The following is an 18,568-nucleotide window of genomic DNA, read 5'->3' as shown; positions in this document are numbered from 1 at the left end:
AATGCACCATAGGGGCAGATCTCGAGCCCCTCTGTGACAAATGCCTAATGACTGGAGCTAGATAAGCCCCCTTAGGAAAGCTACTCCTGTTTTAGGGACCAAAACCCTCCTGCTAACCAAATAATACAGGGATTCTGATGAGCTGCCAGATGAAAGGCAGTGCAGAAATACTGGATCTGCATTTTTATGGTAAGATTGTCTTTTCTTAATGTTTGTATTTTTTCTTTCAAACAGACCGTGTATGCTTTACCAACCATTGCATTCGCATTTGTCTGCCACCCATCAGTCCTGCCAATCTACAGTGAGCTTAAAGAGTAAGAGACTTGTTCAGTTTTTATATCTTCCTCATTTATTACTCCCTCATTAATAAGCAAGTTTTCTGTTAAAATAAACAGACTTGTATAATGAGCAGATTCTACAAGATTCATCACCCAGCTTTCATATTTACTAGCATTTTGCTAGTCTTCTGCAATTCTATTTTAAGAAAAATCAGAAATCTGCAGTATTTTTTGGACATAAATATAAAAAGTGGTCAACCGTATGGTCTTCTTTTTTTTTTTTTTTTTTTTTTTCTGGTACAGGGGTTTGAACTCAGGGCCTCACGTTTGCTAGGCAGGAGCTTTACCACTTGAGCCACTCCACCAGTCCCCATGTAGCTTTTTAGTTAATTTGTTTTTTCAACTACTGTTCTTGTTAAAGAGAGCTCAAGTGTTTGTGCTGGTTTTTGTCACTTATGCTTATTTTGAAAGTGGATGATTATCTGCAGATTTCATATGTAAAGTGCTAAATGCATTCTCTGATTTGCCTGTTGGTTTGGGTAGAAAACCACAATAAATCAAACCATTAGAAATTAATGTTAAGACCACAAGCTAGAAAGAGAATATTGTTCATTTGAAATGATTAAGATGGCTTTAGTTTTGATTGTCTTTTAGAGAGGACAAAAGGCCTGCTTTAAATTTTCCAGGTGTTCTTTTCAGCCTACTGTGAATCAGACTTATTCAATATAAAAACAGGTATCATGGCATAGTCTTAAGCTCAGAAAAGACATATGATATAGCTATTTATTTCCACTTTGAGCAAAAGTTATGTCATTTAGTATTGAATTTCCTCTCGATTCTTCCTCTTTTATACTTAATACATGGCTAAAATTTGAAATATCTACATCTGTGTATATATATATATATCATTCCTACTTTATGATCCTATTTCAGTGTCTTTGCATCTTTTTTATTTTATTGTTTTTACATTTACTCACATGTGTATACATTGTTTGGGACACCTCTCCACCCCACCCCACCCATCTTTGGCATCTTTTAAGTTTAATGTCCAACATTTAATTTTTAATATTCTCAAGTGTGTACTTAATTTTCCTTGTTTTTCATCCTCCCATGACATCCCACTTTCTCTGTTAGGACACAACCAATTATGTTATGACTATCTGTGGTCTGTTATGAAGTACAAGTCTTGTAGATTCATTATTTGAGCAGTTAAAGAAATGGAAAAGGGTCATCCCAACCCCAGAGTAAACTTGACATGGGAGATAGAACCCACCACCATGGTGACCTGTTGGGTAGATATTGCTCTGAAAGGTGAATCCAAGGGGGCTACATGGTGGGAACCCAGAACCCAAATAGCACCTTTAAATGCACATTCCTGAGGTCAAGCTCCTGCTCGGTACTGATCTCTAGGGCTGAGAGAACACCCAGATTTTTTTCCTATCTTTTTTCCTGTGCGTGGACAGTGTAGAGATAATAGCAAACACAAGTATTAAAAAATACTGTCTGCCCTTCAGATGAGAACATGATATTCTTTTAAAAGCATAGAGAAGAACACTCAAGGGATTGTAGTTCATGGATCCCTGCCTCAGGTACTCATTTTTTATTAAAGTTATTCTAAACCAGCATAATTGCTGGGGGGTCATTTCAGCTGGTCAGCTGTGCCCTCACCTGAGAGCAAGGAAGTTAAGCAAGTGTGTTCTTCAGTGTTAACCCTAGTGCTTCAGTTCAGGAGTATGATTTTAATTTTTCAAATTCCTTTGTCTTTGTTTTCAGCCGATCCCAGAAAAAAATGCAGATGGTTTCAAATATCTCCTTTTTCGCCATGTTTGTCATGTACTTCTTGACTGCCATTTTTGGCTACTTGACATTCTATGGTAAGTAACTTCTGCTGATAGATACATATAGTTTGTTCCTAAAAGAATTAGTGAAAATTAATACCAAAGTAATTGCTAACATTGAGGCCAAAGAGAACCACAAAGCTACGCATTGGTTTTGCTGGGGTTGTTTTTAATTTTTTTCTTTTTTACCAATGATGATGGTTCCTTCTACTACAGAGTGCAGAATAGAATCCTTATCAAGACAATATAGTGTAACATTCATTCCCCGAATAGTGTCCTTAAGAGAAACTTGAGCATGCCATTTTAGAAGTATGCCATTTTTACTTCAGAAAGTTTAAAACTGTATTAGAGAAGGCTTTCCTAATTGACACTGCAAATTGGGTCAGATTCCATTAATAGAAAAGAGAGACAGAGACAGATGTTAAAAGTGAGAGAAGGAGCCAGGCGCGTTACACTCATGATACTCTCTGTTAATTAAAAATAAATAAAACACCTAATTGTTCACCAGAATTTGGAGCCTGGCAAAGATTGGGAAGGATGACATAGACAGTTAAAAGAAATGAAATCTGAGGAAGAAAACCAGGTTTCATTTGTAGCTGGTACTGGCCCTGGTTGAAGAGTTGCCTGCCTAAACTACCTCTTCATCCTCTGCTCTTCAAACTATCCTGCGGCTTTCAGATCTTACACTCATAGTATAGCTTGGGACCTGATTCAAATATACATATTTCACAACCTTCTCTATTAAATGATAATTCTTTCGGGCCATTTTATTCTCTAAAGATGTCTCAAAATTTAAGCACATTTAAGGGTTACTTCAACTTGGTAGAGAAAGATTGCTCTAATTATATGGCTGTATTGTGAGCATTTTCACTAGCATCAAAGAATAACATCTTATGGATCTGTAGCTGCCACATTTAATTTTTGGATAAAATTAGTGTTTTGTGAAGTTTACACAGAGTCACAGCTAAGGGAGGGAGAAAGAGAACTGATGTCAGTCGAACCGCCTCATGGTGCCTTGTTCAAGCTATGATTTTTCTTTGTAAACCCATTTTCTTCACCTACAATAGAATGCCATCCCCTTTTATACACTTAGATTATAGAAAAGGGCTCAGCTATTTTTAAGTGGTTTTGCATTTTGAATCAAGAAAATTAGAACTCATGAGATTTTAATTATAATCTTTGGTCCTTTTACAGAAATTGAGTCTAGCTTTGATTTTGGATTGGAATTGTGCAGGGGATCAAATCCAGGGCTTTGTGCATGCTAGGCAAACATTTAACCACTGAGTTACATCCCCAGCTCTGGATTGGCATTCAAATTCCACACTCAGAGCCCTGAGATAGGCAGTAGGAAGTCCTCAAAAAGAGATATGAGGGAAGTTGAGCTCTTGTCCAAAGAGTAAGAGTTTCCATGCTTGGCTGTGGCTGCCATTCCACCATTGGTAGACTTTGAAATAGCAATAGCTAAAGTTGTGAGCTGAGAAAAAGTCAAACTAGTACATACTCTAAATATTTATTTACAAGAAAAACATAGCACGTAAGAGAAGAATTTTTTCCTGATGGCGGTTAAGTTAGATTAGTACCTCTGTTGCCCAGTTACCAGAGGAGAGTTGGAAGGCAAGAATCTCATGTGGCCTCAGTCCCCCAAGACGATGACCATTTGGCGTGGCTTGAAGAGTGACTCCCAGTGGGAAAAAGTCTAGGTGAAGAATGCTTGTGCTTCAGCCATATATATTATTTAGTACACATGAAGGACTTCCAGGTGTGCAGCTTCTTCTAGTAATGATTTTGCATTCCTTTTAGCTCTAGTTACATAAGAACAGTGAGCAGGTCTCATGTGGCATTTTTTTTTTCAATGTTATAAGTTGTTTTAGCCAGGCATAGTGCCATATGCCTGAAATCCCAGCTACTCAGGGGGCAGCAACAGGAGGATGAAGAGTTGTAGGCCAACCTGGGCAAGGTTAGCAAGACCCTGTCTCAAAAACAAAACACAAATAAAAAGACTGGGGGTGTGGTTCAAGTGGTAGGGTGCTTACCTAGCAAGCATGAGGCCATGGGTTCAGGCCCTAGTACTGAAATTTAAAACCACACACAAAAAAGATATTATAAATTTTTCTAATAGATGCTTCCAGACATTGCCTTCCTTGCCCATCAGTTTATAAATTCTTGGTTGTTCAGGATTTTTTTGTCATTCTTGTTATTCATCAATGTACTTTGTCTCCTTTTTAAAAAAAAGTTACCTTTTTATTTAACAGATTTTCTTTCTTTTCTTTTTTTTTTTTAGCAGTACTGGGGTTTGAACTCAGGCCCTCAGGCACTTGCTAGGTAGGCGCTCTACCACTTGAGCCATGCCACCAACCCACTTGTCTCCTTTTAAAACCTTTTTACCACCCTCATTTTAGAAAACGTGCAGTCAGACCTCCTTCACAAGTACCAGAGCAAAGATGACATTCTCATCCTGACGGTGCGGCTGGCTGTCATTGTGGCCGTCATCCTCACAGTGCCGGTGTTATTTTTCACGGTAAGTCGAAGGCCTCAGTGGATCTGAGTGAAGCTAGGGTCTTGCCTCTCCTTCTGCTTTCATGACTTCTTTCCAGAGAAAGCCTAACATAGGTGACTAGCCTGGCCTAGCCCTGGGAAGGAGGCCAAGATTGCACACTCTGTAGCAAGTGAGATCAGGGAGTTGGGGTAGCCTCTATGGACTAAATCTTAATTCTAATTATTTTGCCCTCTTTACAGAAAAATATAGTGTTTGAATCTCAGTCACCCAAGAGAAGAAGATGTAGAAAGACCAGAAGAGAACACTCAATCTTAGTTGAATCAAGGACAGAAATCAGTCTAGCAAAGGAAAATTCTTCCTATAAGATAAGAAAATACTTTGCAGTTCAAGTCAAGCCCCCAGACCTCCCACTCTTATTAGGTCTCTAAATTCACCAGGCTTGCAAAGCATTTCACCAATTCCTCTGCACCAGTAAACGGGTTATCTGCTGAGAAATGTGCCCATCAGATCCTTATAAAACCTTTGTTTTCTTTTCTTACAGGTTCGCTCGTCTTTATTTGAACTGGCTAAGAAAACCAAGTTTAATTTATGTCGTCATACCTGGGTTACCTTCATACTTTTGGTCATTATCAACCTGTTGGTGATCTTCATACCCTCCATGAAGGATATTTTTGGAGTCGTAGGTATGGCTTTATGACTTAGCAAATATCATTCTACAATATACAGCAGCTGTCTAAAGTTAAGATTTCACAGTAACAACCCTGAACTTGCCTGTCTTTTTTTTTCTTATTTTGTAGGAGTTACGTCTGCTAATATGCTTATTTTCATTCTTCCTTCATCTCTTTATTTAAAAATCACAAACCAGGATGGAGATAAAGGCACTCAAAGAGTTTGGGTATGTCTCTTGCTAGCCACTTAAATATTTCTGATTAGTTTCTACTTAAATTTAGCCAATAAATAGATCATCTCTCTACCATCTACTACTACTGTCAATTGCCTTGAAGGGAGACGTTAACCATGTAGTTTTCCTCTTGGGGAATTATACAGTTTCATATCAAAATCTTCCCCATTCCCCTAGAATATCTTTTTCCGGTTTTTCTCTCATTGCACCTTGGCTTATGTTCTGATCTGGGGCATGGCTACCTGGGAGAATAGATGTTTATATTCATGTGTTTTTGTAGGGCAGTGTCTTGTCTTTATAATGTAGAAAGGGACTCCAAGACCTGATGCAGTCCACTGTTCTTATGCAATTTTTCACCATGTAACTGCAACCCAGGACACAGGCCATGTCTTAAGTAAAATGTCTTGAGTTAGCTTAAAGAGTCTTTCTATGATTTGACAGAAATGCTTTGGAGCAAGCAGACCTGGATTCAAAAACTACCTTTCTATATTGGGATTCTTGTTTCCAGGTCTGGTGAATTTCAAGGGCATCTTGAAGGTGGTGCACTTGGAGACAGTGAGGGAAGCAGGGGTGAAGTGGCTGCTACCTGAGTCCCTTCTGGAGCACCATTTTGCTTGGCCTCGGAGAAGGCTTCTCAGCTGCCCTCCCAGATAGTGTAAGCACATGTCACCCTGCAATTGCACATGTCACCCAAGTCACCAGACCCACAGGAGGGACCATCCCTGTGCATTTAGGAAAAGCATCACTGATGCCAGTAGAGCATCTAGTTCCCTAGGAGGATTATCTCTGAAGACATGAATCAATCCCAAATCCTTCTAATCCTTACTGGGGGAGTCTTCACAAGGACGGAGAGGAAGGAGCAGTCACTTTGGCACAGTAGTGAAATCTACTGGGTTAAAATCTGCATGTGGTGTAGGCCTGTGGCCCATGAATTCTTGGGGCCACTCCATGCTTGCTCCTGTAATAAAATGAGGTCTATCAGATAGCATTAGCAAAGGGGTTTGCCTGTATAGGGACTTCTGGAAGTCAGACTGCTCAACCCCACCATTGCCTCCTCTCCTTCCCTTAGCTCTACCTCCCCTTCCAGCTCCCAGGCCAACTTATGCTCTGATGAGGCTTCATTCCTCCCTGCAAAGCTCTCATTGGATGTTCCCAAGGTCAAGCAATTCATAATGTCATGTTCTGTGGGTCCTGGACTTAGTCATCTGTTCACCTGTGGCCTTCACCAACCCTCCAAGTAATTTAGTTTTTGACACTTGTTTCCAGTTTCACTCGATCAAATCTACTTTGTTTTTGCATGAATTTGTTCTACTTTTTTGAACAGAAATATTATATGTGAATGATAACCTGGGTTAGTAGGAAGGAATGACCTGAATATTTCCCAAGGCTTTTCTTTTTTAAACTTGTAATGATCTCAGCAGAGGAGAAGGCTAGAAGGATAACAGTCATTTATAGAATGAATACACTCAAGGTGACGGTGAAGTCGAAAGACAGAGTATAGAGGACGGCTCAGTTTAGCTTGGTTTTCATGTTTTCCCATTCTTACAGAATCAGATTTACACAGTTTTACAATCTCATGATTCAGCAATGTTTGCAACAAACTCTAAATACAAGGGGACACAAAGGGAGATGGCAAAGGTTTCTGTTTTTTTCTCAGGTGCTTGGGGAAAATGGTGGCTGTGCTGAAAATAACACATACTTTTCGTTGCTCCAGGCGGCCCTCTTTTTGGGGCTAGGGGTGTTGTTCTCCTTGGTCAGCATTCCCCTGGTCATCTATGACTGGGCCTGCTCTTCAGGTAGCAATGAAGGCCACTGAGACCAGCTGAGAAGAGAAAAGCATTCTGGTCTGCTGCTCACCACATCATCACACATCAACAGCCCCTCGTCACTTCTCTTGCAAGTTTACAGAAGCAAACAAATGTTCAAGATACTTAAAATGGAATAACACTTTGGTAGCAAAACAGAGACCTGTTTCTACAATGGTTCATGTCCTTCAAGACTTGAGATCTATTTAGGGACTGCAAAATTTTTTTTTGGGGGGGGGTTAAATTTCATGTAATCATCTTTTCCAGTACTTTTCATAACTGATTATTTTTCACTCTCCTAACTCCGTGTTTTGTGGCTTCATAGTCTCTTAAGACTTTAAAAACATGATCAGCCATCATGTTCATTTATTAGACATGCAGATTCTGAAATGATTTTCCTACTGATGTTCAGCTCACACTAGCTGTATCTTTTTAGAAGAGAAAAGAATCTTGAATTGTATATATTTATTTTGCTTTACAGAAAAAAATGGTTTCATAAATAATTTGCCTATTTTGGTTAACACAGCACACAGGGATAATTGTAGGAGAATCGCAGGGCACGTGCCATTGCTGGATCTGAGTATGCCCAATATTTGAGGCAGCTCTGATCACCTGGCAGCCGAACTTGGGCCTTCCAGGGCTTTCAGGGACTCCATCCCCTCCCACTCAGAGACAGTCCCTGTGAATGTCCTCAGCTGAGAAGGATGGGGATGGTACCTTGATAAATCTATTTAACTACACATTTGGGTAATCTAGCAAGGTTTCATTTTCCTCTTGGCATCCTGTGTCAAAGTTTGTCTAGTCTGAATCTACTACTGTGCTACCTGCAGTGAAAAGAGAATCCAAAATGCCTAAGAAAATATTCCTCTGATGCAGATGGCCTTCAACCCTGCACCTGTGTTGTTGAAGGGGAAACTTAGACTATAAGCCCAGCAGCATTTAGTGATTTCCACCAGCTTTTTGCAACAGAAAGTAATGTGTCCCTAACTAAGGATGATTGAGGACAAGTCATTCCTGTTTTATATCGGATACCTAAGGGGAGTCTTTAAAAAAGACTTGTTTTATATCTATAAATCTAGGTTATTACAAATACAAGATTTTTGTACCTTAAATAAGCCTCATTTCTATTTCTTCTCCGTTAACTCTCCATCCCATCTTGAAAAGAAACCCTCAGAGATAGTCTTTGTGAAGAGCCTCTTCTGAAATCACTGTGTACCCTCCTGTCCCCAGACAGGAAAGACAAGAAGGCCTCATTGTCTGTGCTGTCTCCTCTCCTCTTCCTACTGCTGCCTGTCCAGTGTGACCCACACTTGAAGACAGAGTTGCCCCATGCTCTTACCCCAGTCTCTCCTAAAGGATGCAGAGGAAAATTATGAAGAGACTGAAAATGAAAGAGAGTTTGGGACAAGCTAGCTGGGAGAGGGATGGGGGATGCCAAGGGAACCCAGAACAGCACCCCTACCTGTGACTGGGCCAGCCATACCCATGTGTGCTAAGCTGTGTGCATGCTCTGTGAGCTGTTCTCTGGAAACAGGTCTTGTGTTTTATCTACATGTGTTGAATTCTCCAAACACAGAAGTTCACTGAGCACAGATTTCATATCTGTAGATAAGCAGAATCTTACCGTCTTATAGACGGTTGGCAGAGTTTCCAGGCACTTAGCTCTGGATTCTGTTCCTTTCTGACTCCTGTCCCCAAAGGCCTTCACTCTCACCAAAAGTCACATGGAACTGACCCCTCCTCTTGCAGACTAATGTTCTACAGATAAGCAGGCTTCAAAGCACCTGCTGCCATTCTCTTGGGGGAGAATGAAAGGTTATTTCCTGCATTGCATCATCATAGCTTTCAATATAGTACTACAGAATTACATCTACGTCAGGTCCAGGGTTCAGGCAGTTAGATTTGAACACGTAACTGAGCTATGGATACCTAACCTAGTAAAATCTACAACCAGGTCTGTCTTTTTCAAGTGTTTTCCACATTACAGAAACCAAACAAAACAAGGTTCAGTCAGCCTTTGGAGATGCTTAGAGACCAGGAAATGAAATCGTCAGGTAGTTGGATAACCCTACATTTAAAAAAATACATGATTTAGTTTGCAAGTTATACGATGCTCTTTTCTATAACGTTCATCTTACATTCACAAAGTGAATTCAAAAAATTATTAACTCTGGGATGTTGTAGTCATGGTTTTGGATCTCTGGATTTTATGTGACAGTACCAGAAATTTATTATTTAAAATATATTTATTTAGAGGAAGCACATTGTTATAGATGTCTGTGATACCACCTGTTTTTTAAAACCTTCTTTGTGTGTTTACCTAAGTTTGTTTTTTGAACATAATAGACCCTAATGCCTATCCAATATCACTGTTTCAATCCTTGTTTGTTTGGAATTAAGTATAAAAGTGTATTGCTCTTGTTATCCTTGTTCAGAATAGTGAACTGGTAGCCAAAACATACATGTATCACAGATGTTAGGTAGAGTTTAAACAGCACGGTCACGTGCTATAGACATTTCTCTGCTAAATTAGTAGATTAAAGAATCTTACACGTTAGCCACTGGAAGCAGCACGTTTTCCTCTAGTAGATAGGATCTCTACACTAGTGAACAGTGTCAGCTTTGTACTTTGGAGCTAGAACTATCCTCAAGTTATTGTAACAGAATACTGTAAATCTCTAATTAGTGTTACTGTTGGAGGTGGGGGTAACAAAACACACACAGGAAAATAAAAAAAAAACCTACTCTTTAGGCACATTTTGTAAGGAGAATATTTTCCAAAACTTTCTAGGTTGGTTGATTGCAACCTAGATGTGTTTTCCTTCAGAAATTGGGTTACATGTGGAGGTTAGGCCCCCAGACCAGCTAGAAAAAAATAACCGAACTCATAGTTGGGCTGAAATAGAATAATATGACTGCAAAAGAATCAAGTCACCAGATAGAATATAGTTCCTGGCAGGGAGGGAGGGTGTTATGTGCTCAGAGTTGCCAAGAATGTCACTGCTTCTTGTTGGTAGAATCTAGACTGCCCATCCTAAACACATGGGATAGACAGTGGGGTAGGGTAGCCACCAGTTAGAGGTGACCACAGTAGCCTGAAGCATGTCTGTAGAAAAGATGGGGAAGAATAAGTCCACAAAGCCTGGTGGTGGAGGAAGGGTGAAGGAGTATGAGGGGCCTCCTGGGTTGTGTAAACTTCCAGGGACATTGCTCAGGTGGTACCTTTTGTTTTTTCTGGAAGTCTCAGGCTTGGCCTGATTGCTTCCCTTTGTGTGACCTTTCCCTGTTCACTGCAGAAGAGGGACATAGCTGCACAGCATCCCCCCACTAGGCCAGCCAGGCAGCACTCAGCACCTTTAATGACTTCAGGTTTGCTAACCTTGATTTAACTGCTCAGTAATCAGAGGAAAAGTTTAAAACAAAGCTCTCCATGCACTTTCCTTTTATATTTATAGACCCTGTTGAGAAAAAGAAAGGCACGCATGGGGGTGGATTAGAGGGCCAAAGGTGTGTGGTGAAACTCCTTGGTATTTTGGAGGACACCCAGTGACTCCAAGGATTGGCTCTCCAGCCTCTCAGCTGGAGGTTCTCAAAGCAAGGCCCCAGGCTAGCAGCAGGTGCCATCTGTGAGCGTCCAGGGCCCAGTGCAGACAGTGAAGTTGAAGTCTGGGATAGAGAGCTGTTCTAACAGCCCTCCAGGTGATGCCAGTGGTATCGAGTTGAGACCAACTCTAAGCTAGTTAGTGTCTCCTCTGTTCCAGTTCTACCTCGGGAGTTAGGAAGGGCTCAGCAGGAGGGGTCTCTGTGAAGATCAGAGGGAGGAACTGTGGGGTCTCCATCTGGGCCATGCTGCTAGAGCTACACGAACACCTGCTCATTCCAAACACAGACTGCCTTGCACTTGGGGGCTGCTTTGGACTGAGGCACAATAATACACAGTTGTGAAGAAATCAAAATAAGGCTTTTTTTCTTTCCTTTTCTTTTTCCTCTCTCCGTCCCTCCCTCCCTTTTTCCCTCTCTCCCTCCCTTCTTCCCTCTCTCCTTTCCTTACTTCCTTTCATTCTTTTTTGGGGGGCAGGTAAATCAAAAGAAAATGTTTCTTTGTAAAACATAACCTTAGAGGAGATTCTGATTGCTGTCAGGAATCAGTTCTCCAGAATGTGTTCATCACAGGACTCCAACCTGTGCTCCTTTTAAAGGGAATTCTCACTCAGTGGTGAGCCCTCGCCTAGCATGCCAAGGCCCTGGGTTCGATCCCCAGTGCCACTAAATAATTAAATAAAAATACAACAAATTCTCTATTGAAAGACCCACACTAGTGAAGACAGTCCAAACTGCTCTGAACAGGAGGCAGAGCTCAGTCCCATCTCAGTGGGGCAGTATCGTCAGATGGTACTTTTAGTTGGAGGGAGAAGATGGTATGATCACACATTTGATTTTATGCCTCAGAGCAAAACCAATTAGTCTCCCTTTTCCCATTTAAATGGTCTGAGCAAATAACTCCCCCATTCAAGCAAATGTCTAGGCACTTTGAAAAATGACACAGACTAGAACTCCTTTAATATGAATAAATGGTTTTCCTTGAGGATGGCAGATCTGGAAATGGCAACAGAACATAGTTCCTCTAAAATACACTGAATTATTAATAAAGATATAAGGCTTTCAGATATAAATTGGAGTTAGGGTGGCTACCAAGTGAAAAATACCACTAAATCTAAATGGTAGAGTTCTTGGGAAACAATGTAATTCACAAGGAAGCTGACATCCTCCTTCCTGAGGCTTGAGTTTGTGTTCTTAAAGGAAGAAACTATGCAGCTGAGGCTTATTGTAGGAATATTTCATTTGTATGTAAATATACTGTAAATAAATAGGAGGCTGTATATTTTTGCAGTTGTGGATCCACACTGAAATAGAAGTCAGTAGTCCCTGCATATAAGGAATAAATGTTTTCATAGATATTAGTGGTTTTATTTGGGAACTAGAAAAAAATTACATTCTTTCCCAGGTAACATAGTTCTCTCAATTGTAAACCTGAAGCCTAAAACCTTACTTGTTTAGAAAACAAAATGTCTCAGAAAATAGCTGTGTTGATTTCTTATGCTGGTATTAAGATCAATTATTTAAGCAATAGTTCTTTGAGCTACAAGTAAGGAATATGTAGACCCAAATCATTGTCCTATAGAAACAGATGATACCCAAGTGACAAATTGTTTCTTCATAAAGTTCTTTTACTGTTACATTGATGCCACTACACAGTGTCTATAAAAACAGAAGTTAGGGAGGAAAATGTTAGGGTTTTTTTTTTTCCCCAAAAATTGAATTGCTGCCTTTCCCAAATTTTGGGATCTTTGCGGAGGGGGAAGATCTGAATGTTAACTATGAGCACAAATATGAAGGAAAAAGCCTGTTATTTTATCAAGTAAAAAGTCTTGCATGTTTGCCTTTTATTTTAGTGTTGGCACCAACACAGACTGTCTTATGTTTTTCCCAAATCACTTGAATATTGACCATTGGTACGTAACCCATTCTCTCAAGACCAGTGGATGTTAGACTTCATCTGAATCCCTGTACATCATTGTTTTATTAATGTAAAAACCTTGTAAATGAATTTCCAGTGCGTACCTTAAGTGAATCACAATCACAAAACTTTGCTATTCAGTTCATCAACTAGAGTTGTTTTGTTTTTTTTCAGGGTGTGGTGTATATAAAGAAATGTAAGGAGTTCTGTCCTATAACTGCTCTGTTCACATAGTTTTTAAACATTAAAAATGTGAATTAAAAGTACTTACAAATCTTGTGATGATTCTTTGGGGATGTCAATGCTAAAAAAGGGGGCAGCTGAGAACTACACACACCATCCAGAATCGCTGGAGAATGATTTGTACACATGTGTTATGGTTCTGGGCTGGGAGCTTATCTTTAAGAACCCTAACTTAACCTGGTGTGGTAGTGTATACCTGTAATCCCAGTGCTTGGGAGAGTGAAGCAGGAAGATTAAGAGTTCCAGGCCACCCTGGGCTACATAGGGAGAACCTGTCTCCCCCTCACCACCCAAAAAAAAAAAATGCCTTAAAATTACAAAACTATCAAAATCTGTCTGGTCTTACACATATATTAACTCATTCTTCATAATCAGAGTAAGTTGAACATAAGGACATAATATTTTCTTTTTTTAATTCAGGTTCATCTTTTTATCAATTTCTGTTCTATGTTGTAGAAGGGACTTTACCCACATTGCAGCCACCATCAAATAGGAAATTCTGTCAATGCTTGCATTTTTTAGGAGCCACTGAGGAGAAAGCTTCTCTGGCTGTTCTTTACTGTCATCTGCTCCTACCCATCAGCCTTTCTTGATGTGACTGGGTGTCAGCTCACCATGGTTCTCCCTGGGCTGCCCAAGCGACAACAGTACATCCTGCAGAGCTATGCTGCACCTGTGGATGCACAGTAGAAACTTGGAGCATGGCAGTCCAAGCTGAGTACTCCAATCTAGTTTCATTACGGATAAAGCTGGTATTTTTATTGTTACATGCCTCCTGAGTTTACTTAATTTATCAAAATCCCAAGGGCAAAGGGCGTGAGTCGGTAATTACCACTTTCAAATTCAGGCAGTGGGTTGTATATTAAAAGGCTGTTGAGAATTTGAGCAGATTTTGTTCTAAATCTTCAGTGTTTTGATAGTTCTGACTTCTTCCACGACCACTGCTGGAGTGTCTGCTAACGCTGTACTGGCAAGGGTGAATCTGCCTCTGCCTTGTGGAATAAACTATGGGCTCAGTGGAAACTGGGCCTCCAAAACCCAGCGTGCCTACCTGCTAGGTTCATCATTGTGTTCTGCCTGACTAGGATGGACTGAAAAGGTTAGATGAGCCCCAAATAATGGAGCCAATTTTTGTACACCAATTTTTAATCTTTCATTAGTTTAAGTTTTAGACTATTCCAAGTCAGTAGGATAATCTGCTTTTGTTTGGTAAACAATGCAAATGACCTACCAAGCTATCAAAACTTAAAACAGACTGGGGCTGGGCAGGAGGCAGAGATCAGAAGGATTGCAATTCGAGGCCAGCCCAGCAAATAGTTTGAGAGATCCTGTCTCAAAAATTTCCAACACAAAACAATGCTGGTGGAGTGGCTTAGGTGGCAGAGTGCCTGCATAACAAGTGTAAGGCCCTGAGTTCAAACCCCATATTGACAAGAAACAAACAAAACCAGATTGGTACTGGCACGAAACTTAATAAATAGATTATGACAGAGAACACAAACATGACCCAATAATATCAGAAAGGTGGCCTTTCAAATCAGTGGGGGAAATAAAGTTTATTCAATAAATGGATAGTTTTTGAAGAAAATAAAACTGGATCTCTACATTACCTTTTATATCTAGAGAGAACTCAAAATATATTAAAGACTTTAAACCACATGTGAGTCAATATATGTATTTTTTACAAGTGTAAAGCCATGACCCTTATAATCATGTCTCAAGATTTTTATTTAGCCCATTATTAAATGATGGAAGAAGATGTTTAAAAATTTCATTTACAGTGCCAGGTGTGGTGGCACACACCTGTAATCTCTGTACTCAGGAGGCTGAGGCAGGTAGATCACAAGTTCGAGGCCAGCCTGGGTTACACAGATCTTATCTCTAAAAAAAAAAAAAAAAAGTTTACAAGGCCCTGGATTCGATCCCTCACAAAAAGGTGGTAGGGGTCTGGGTGGGGGGGAATGGGACAATTAAAATAAGTGTGGAGGCTCTTGCCTGTAATCCCAACTACTTGGGAGGCTGAGATCAGGATTGCAGTTTGAGGCCAGCAGGACCCCATCTCCAAAATAACCAGAGAAAATGAACTGCAGGTGTGGCTCAAGCAGTAGAGTGCCAGGTTTGCAAGGGCCTCTATAAAACCCTGAGTTCGAACCCCTGTTCCACCAAAAAAAAGAAAACAAAACAAAAAAACCCTGGTCTCTTAGTTTTGGCCTGGTTATTTGCATGTGTGTAGTAAGACTGCTAATTAACCCTATAGGCTTCCTTGAATATGCATTGTAACCTAGAACCATGCAGTTCTGAATAGTTACCTTTAAAACTGTTACTTGCTAGCTCAGGGGTAGGGAAGCAAACCCAGGAAGCTACCATACTTCACCTGTTCTATTTATAAATTTGGACCATTTCCACTATTGATAAATTTGCTAAGGTTCCAGGCCTAGTGAAAAGTGCTCTTTTTTATCCCCACAAGGTTAGTTCCCTTCCTTTGGAACTACACTATAAGTTACAACTCTGTAAGTTTGGTTCTAGGTCAGTTTTCTGGGAGGGTTTTGTGGGCCTTGGCGCCATACATAGAACCAACTTTCTTCCTTAGAGTTTGGCACACCTGTCAAATGACCAGTATTCTCAAATATGACAGTCCAAGTAAGGCGGGGATATGCATCAATTTTGTAAGTTATATACTGGGAGAGAGACTTTTGTTGTGAAATGACTATATTGCTATAAAAAAGTAAGGGACTTGGTCACAAGTCAAGTTTTTCAACTAAGAAGTGGAGGACAGCTGATTGAAAAGCAGAAAAAAATGTTTAATTCTACTTTACAAAAGCAGTCTACTGGATTGTAGACTAAAGATAGCTTAGGAAGAAAGAGAAATGGCCTCCTTATATATCCAGAAAAGAGAGGTTTAAAACAGAATCAACGGTCACAGTAAGATTTTTTCTTCTCAGGTCATCCTACCCTTTGCAATTTTGTTTGGCTAGGTCTTGAATTCAAATTCTGATTTCATAAAGCTCTCTGCTCCTGGACTTGAAACAGTCCTATAACACTATAGTCACTCCCTGGGTACAGCCAGAAAGTTGTGTAAGTAATGTCAACTCAGAAGCTTGTCCCCAAGACTCTGCTTTCTTTGATGTATCCACAATGTGAGGTACTTTGCACAACAGTCCTTGTGACTGCGGGGCTGTCTTTCTTTGTTATGGATCCTGATTTTGCCTTGTGGTTTATAGCAGAGCCTCAGGCAAGTTTCAGGAAACAGAAACCTATTTGACGTGAGACTGGAAGGCTGTATTTAATTTACTGCAATCACCCATGGCTATCTGTCAAGGTGTCCTTCAGATAACCTTGAAGTATTCCACTGAAGGTCACCCGGAAATCTTGCCCCCACCCCTTCACAGTTTTTCTGTCACAATCTGTATATCTATATCTCACATATATATATAATATCTTAGTGTGGAGAAGCCCTGTTTTGGTACAAAACAGAGGTCACAAAGAAAATAATATATTTGAAAATTCCGGATGATATGCAAAAGCGCTACAGTGCAAAAAATCTGAATGGGAAGCAAAAATGGACATTTTCCACACTAGCTGCCATTGGTGAGAGAGACCTACCTGTCAAGTTTGAGATTCAAGTTCAACACATCCACATTATACCAGCATCACTTTCTTTCTCACCTCTAAAGTGTCCAAGAATTCTGAAGATACTTAACTCCAGTCATGTCACATCCAAGCTCCAGGCAAAGGGAGAGGTGGAGAATTCAATCCCTTCACAGCAGGCTCTCCCACCTTAGTCACCTCTGTTGCTGCTAGGCAGTGTTACAGTGGGACTGTGACAATTCTTTAACCCGTGCCTACCACTGTTACACTCAGGACCTCACAGGTGTCCTCAGCCCTGTGAGGGCTGAAGCACTCAAGAAAGGTTGACTCCCAAGCCACACAGTGAAATGGAGGCCGTTCCTCTCAGACCCCACACCAGGAAAAGCTCCTCACATTGGGCCCAGCTCACCCTTGATCCGTGTCCCCTCCAACTGCCTGGCTTAGGAGAGGTTTCCATTTATTGCTGCACTCTATAAGTGAAGGAATTGGGTAGGCAGTAAAACAACCTCTCAGGAGGCATCCTGGTGTCTCTGCAAATTTGCTAAAACCCTTTCAGCAGTCTTTGGTTCAGTTGCCAAGGGATATCTGACTTTTATAGTCATATAACCTCAGAAACCCTCTTGTCACTTCCTTCCTTGAGGGTATTGACAGCCTGCTTGTGCTCCTCCTTAGATCTGAAGACGGGCCATTGCATTTACTTTTCCTTGTTTTAAAGTGACTAAGTGGCTGGGTGTGGTGGTTCACGACTATAATCTCAGCTACAAGGCAGGCATAGGTAGGAGGATTGTGGTCCAAAGCCAAGCAGGGAAAAAATGTATGAGACCCTATTCAAAAAATAACTTTAAAAAAAGCAAGAAAGGGCTCAAGTGCTCTACCACCTGCCTAGCAAGTGCAAGGCCCTGAGTCCAAACACCAGAACTGCCTAAATAAATAAATGGGTCACAGAGAAACACCTAGAAGTTTCTTAAAGTTCTGTCTAAGCAGCCTTGGACTGCATAACATAAAGCCAATTTATTAATAAATCAAGAGTTTCTCAAAATCACCAAGGAAAAAAAAAGGCAGCCCAATAGAAAAATAGGCTACAGAAAGACAAAAAAGCTACCAGGAAAGACATACGCTAAACACTTGTAACTAACGTTCTTAACTCATAAGTGAATAAATAAACGTAAATTAGAAGGTCTTTATGGTAACTGTTTCTCCCTTATACTGGCAAAGACTGTGATGGTGACTGTTAGAGTTCTGGTATGGCATTTCCACATGAGTTGGTGAGAGTGAGAACTGTTCCATTTTCTCAGAGAGCATTTTGGCAGTATCTGGTAACATTTTAAATGCTCTTAACTTTTGCCCCTATCGGTTCCATGTATGTGAATTTTTCTAGTTCACAAGAAGGTACAGGAGTCAATGAGCAGTGTCACATTCTCATCTCTACCTCTCTGTTCACACTCTGGCCTCTTACTGTTGCTGGGGTGCTCCCAGAAACATCGTTCACTCCTGCCTTTTCTCAGGAAGCTCTGGAACAGTCCTTATGTTAACATTTTCCCTGACTTTCATAGTCAGGCTCCCAGTGAGCCCAGTTCCATTTCCCAGTTACAAGCTAGAGTAACTCTATATTACTTGATCATGTGATCACAAAGTATTAACAGCAGGATTCCTGTTCAACCACAGCTTGGCTCTTCATATCTAGTTCCTCAACAGTAGCAGGTACATTTTATGAATTTCATGACAGCTTTAAAAAGAATTGACCTCAGATCAATTAAATCACCGTCTCTAGTAGCATAGCCAGAGATATATTTAAAAGAATCCAACCACTGTGTATAGTGGTGTACACCTATAATACCATCACTCAGGAGGCTGAGACAGGAGGATCATGAGTTCAAGGCCAGCCTGGGCTACAGAAACA

The 18,568-nt window shown here is 40.5% G+C and overlaps 1 protein-coding gene across 5 annotated transcripts in view; it reads left to right on the top strand.

Moving 5' to 3' along the window:
* Positions 1 to 13,103, top strand: part of Slc38a1 (solute carrier family 38 member 1) — a 60,677-nt gene extending 47,574 nt beyond the window's left edge. For 4 of the 5 annotated variants that reach the window (XM_020180472.2, XM_020180474.2, XM_020180473.2 and 1 more), the window contains 6 exons: positions 235 to 314; positions 2,052 to 2,152; positions 4,516 to 4,634; positions 5,155 to 5,296; positions 5,411 to 5,508; positions 7,229 to 13,103. In XM_020180472.2, coding sequence (XP_020036061.1) covers positions 235 to 314; positions 2,052 to 2,152; positions 4,516 to 4,634; positions 5,155 to 5,296; positions 5,411 to 5,508; positions 7,229 to 7,330 — 642 coding nt within the window. In that variant the 3' untranslated portion in view covers positions 7,331 to 13,103. Of the gene's footprint in view, positions 1 to 234; positions 315 to 2,051; positions 2,153 to 4,515; positions 4,635 to 5,154; positions 5,297 to 5,410; positions 5,509 to 6,022; positions 6,170 to 7,228 lie in introns of all 5 variants that reach the window. The other variant, XR_012450823.1, reaches the window with a different exon arrangement.
* Positions 13,104 to 18,568: the final 5,465 nt, after the last annotated feature.

The sequence above is a fragment of the Castor canadensis genome, chromosome 8 (assembly GCF_047511655.1).
Source record: "Castor canadensis chromosome 8, mCasCan1.hap1v2, whole genome shotgun sequence".
Classification (NCBI taxonomy): Eukaryota; Metazoa; Chordata; class Mammalia; order Rodentia; family Castoridae; genus Castor; species Castor canadensis.
Note: the sequence above shows the minus strand (reverse complement) of the source record. Positions and strands in the feature narration are given on the sequence as shown.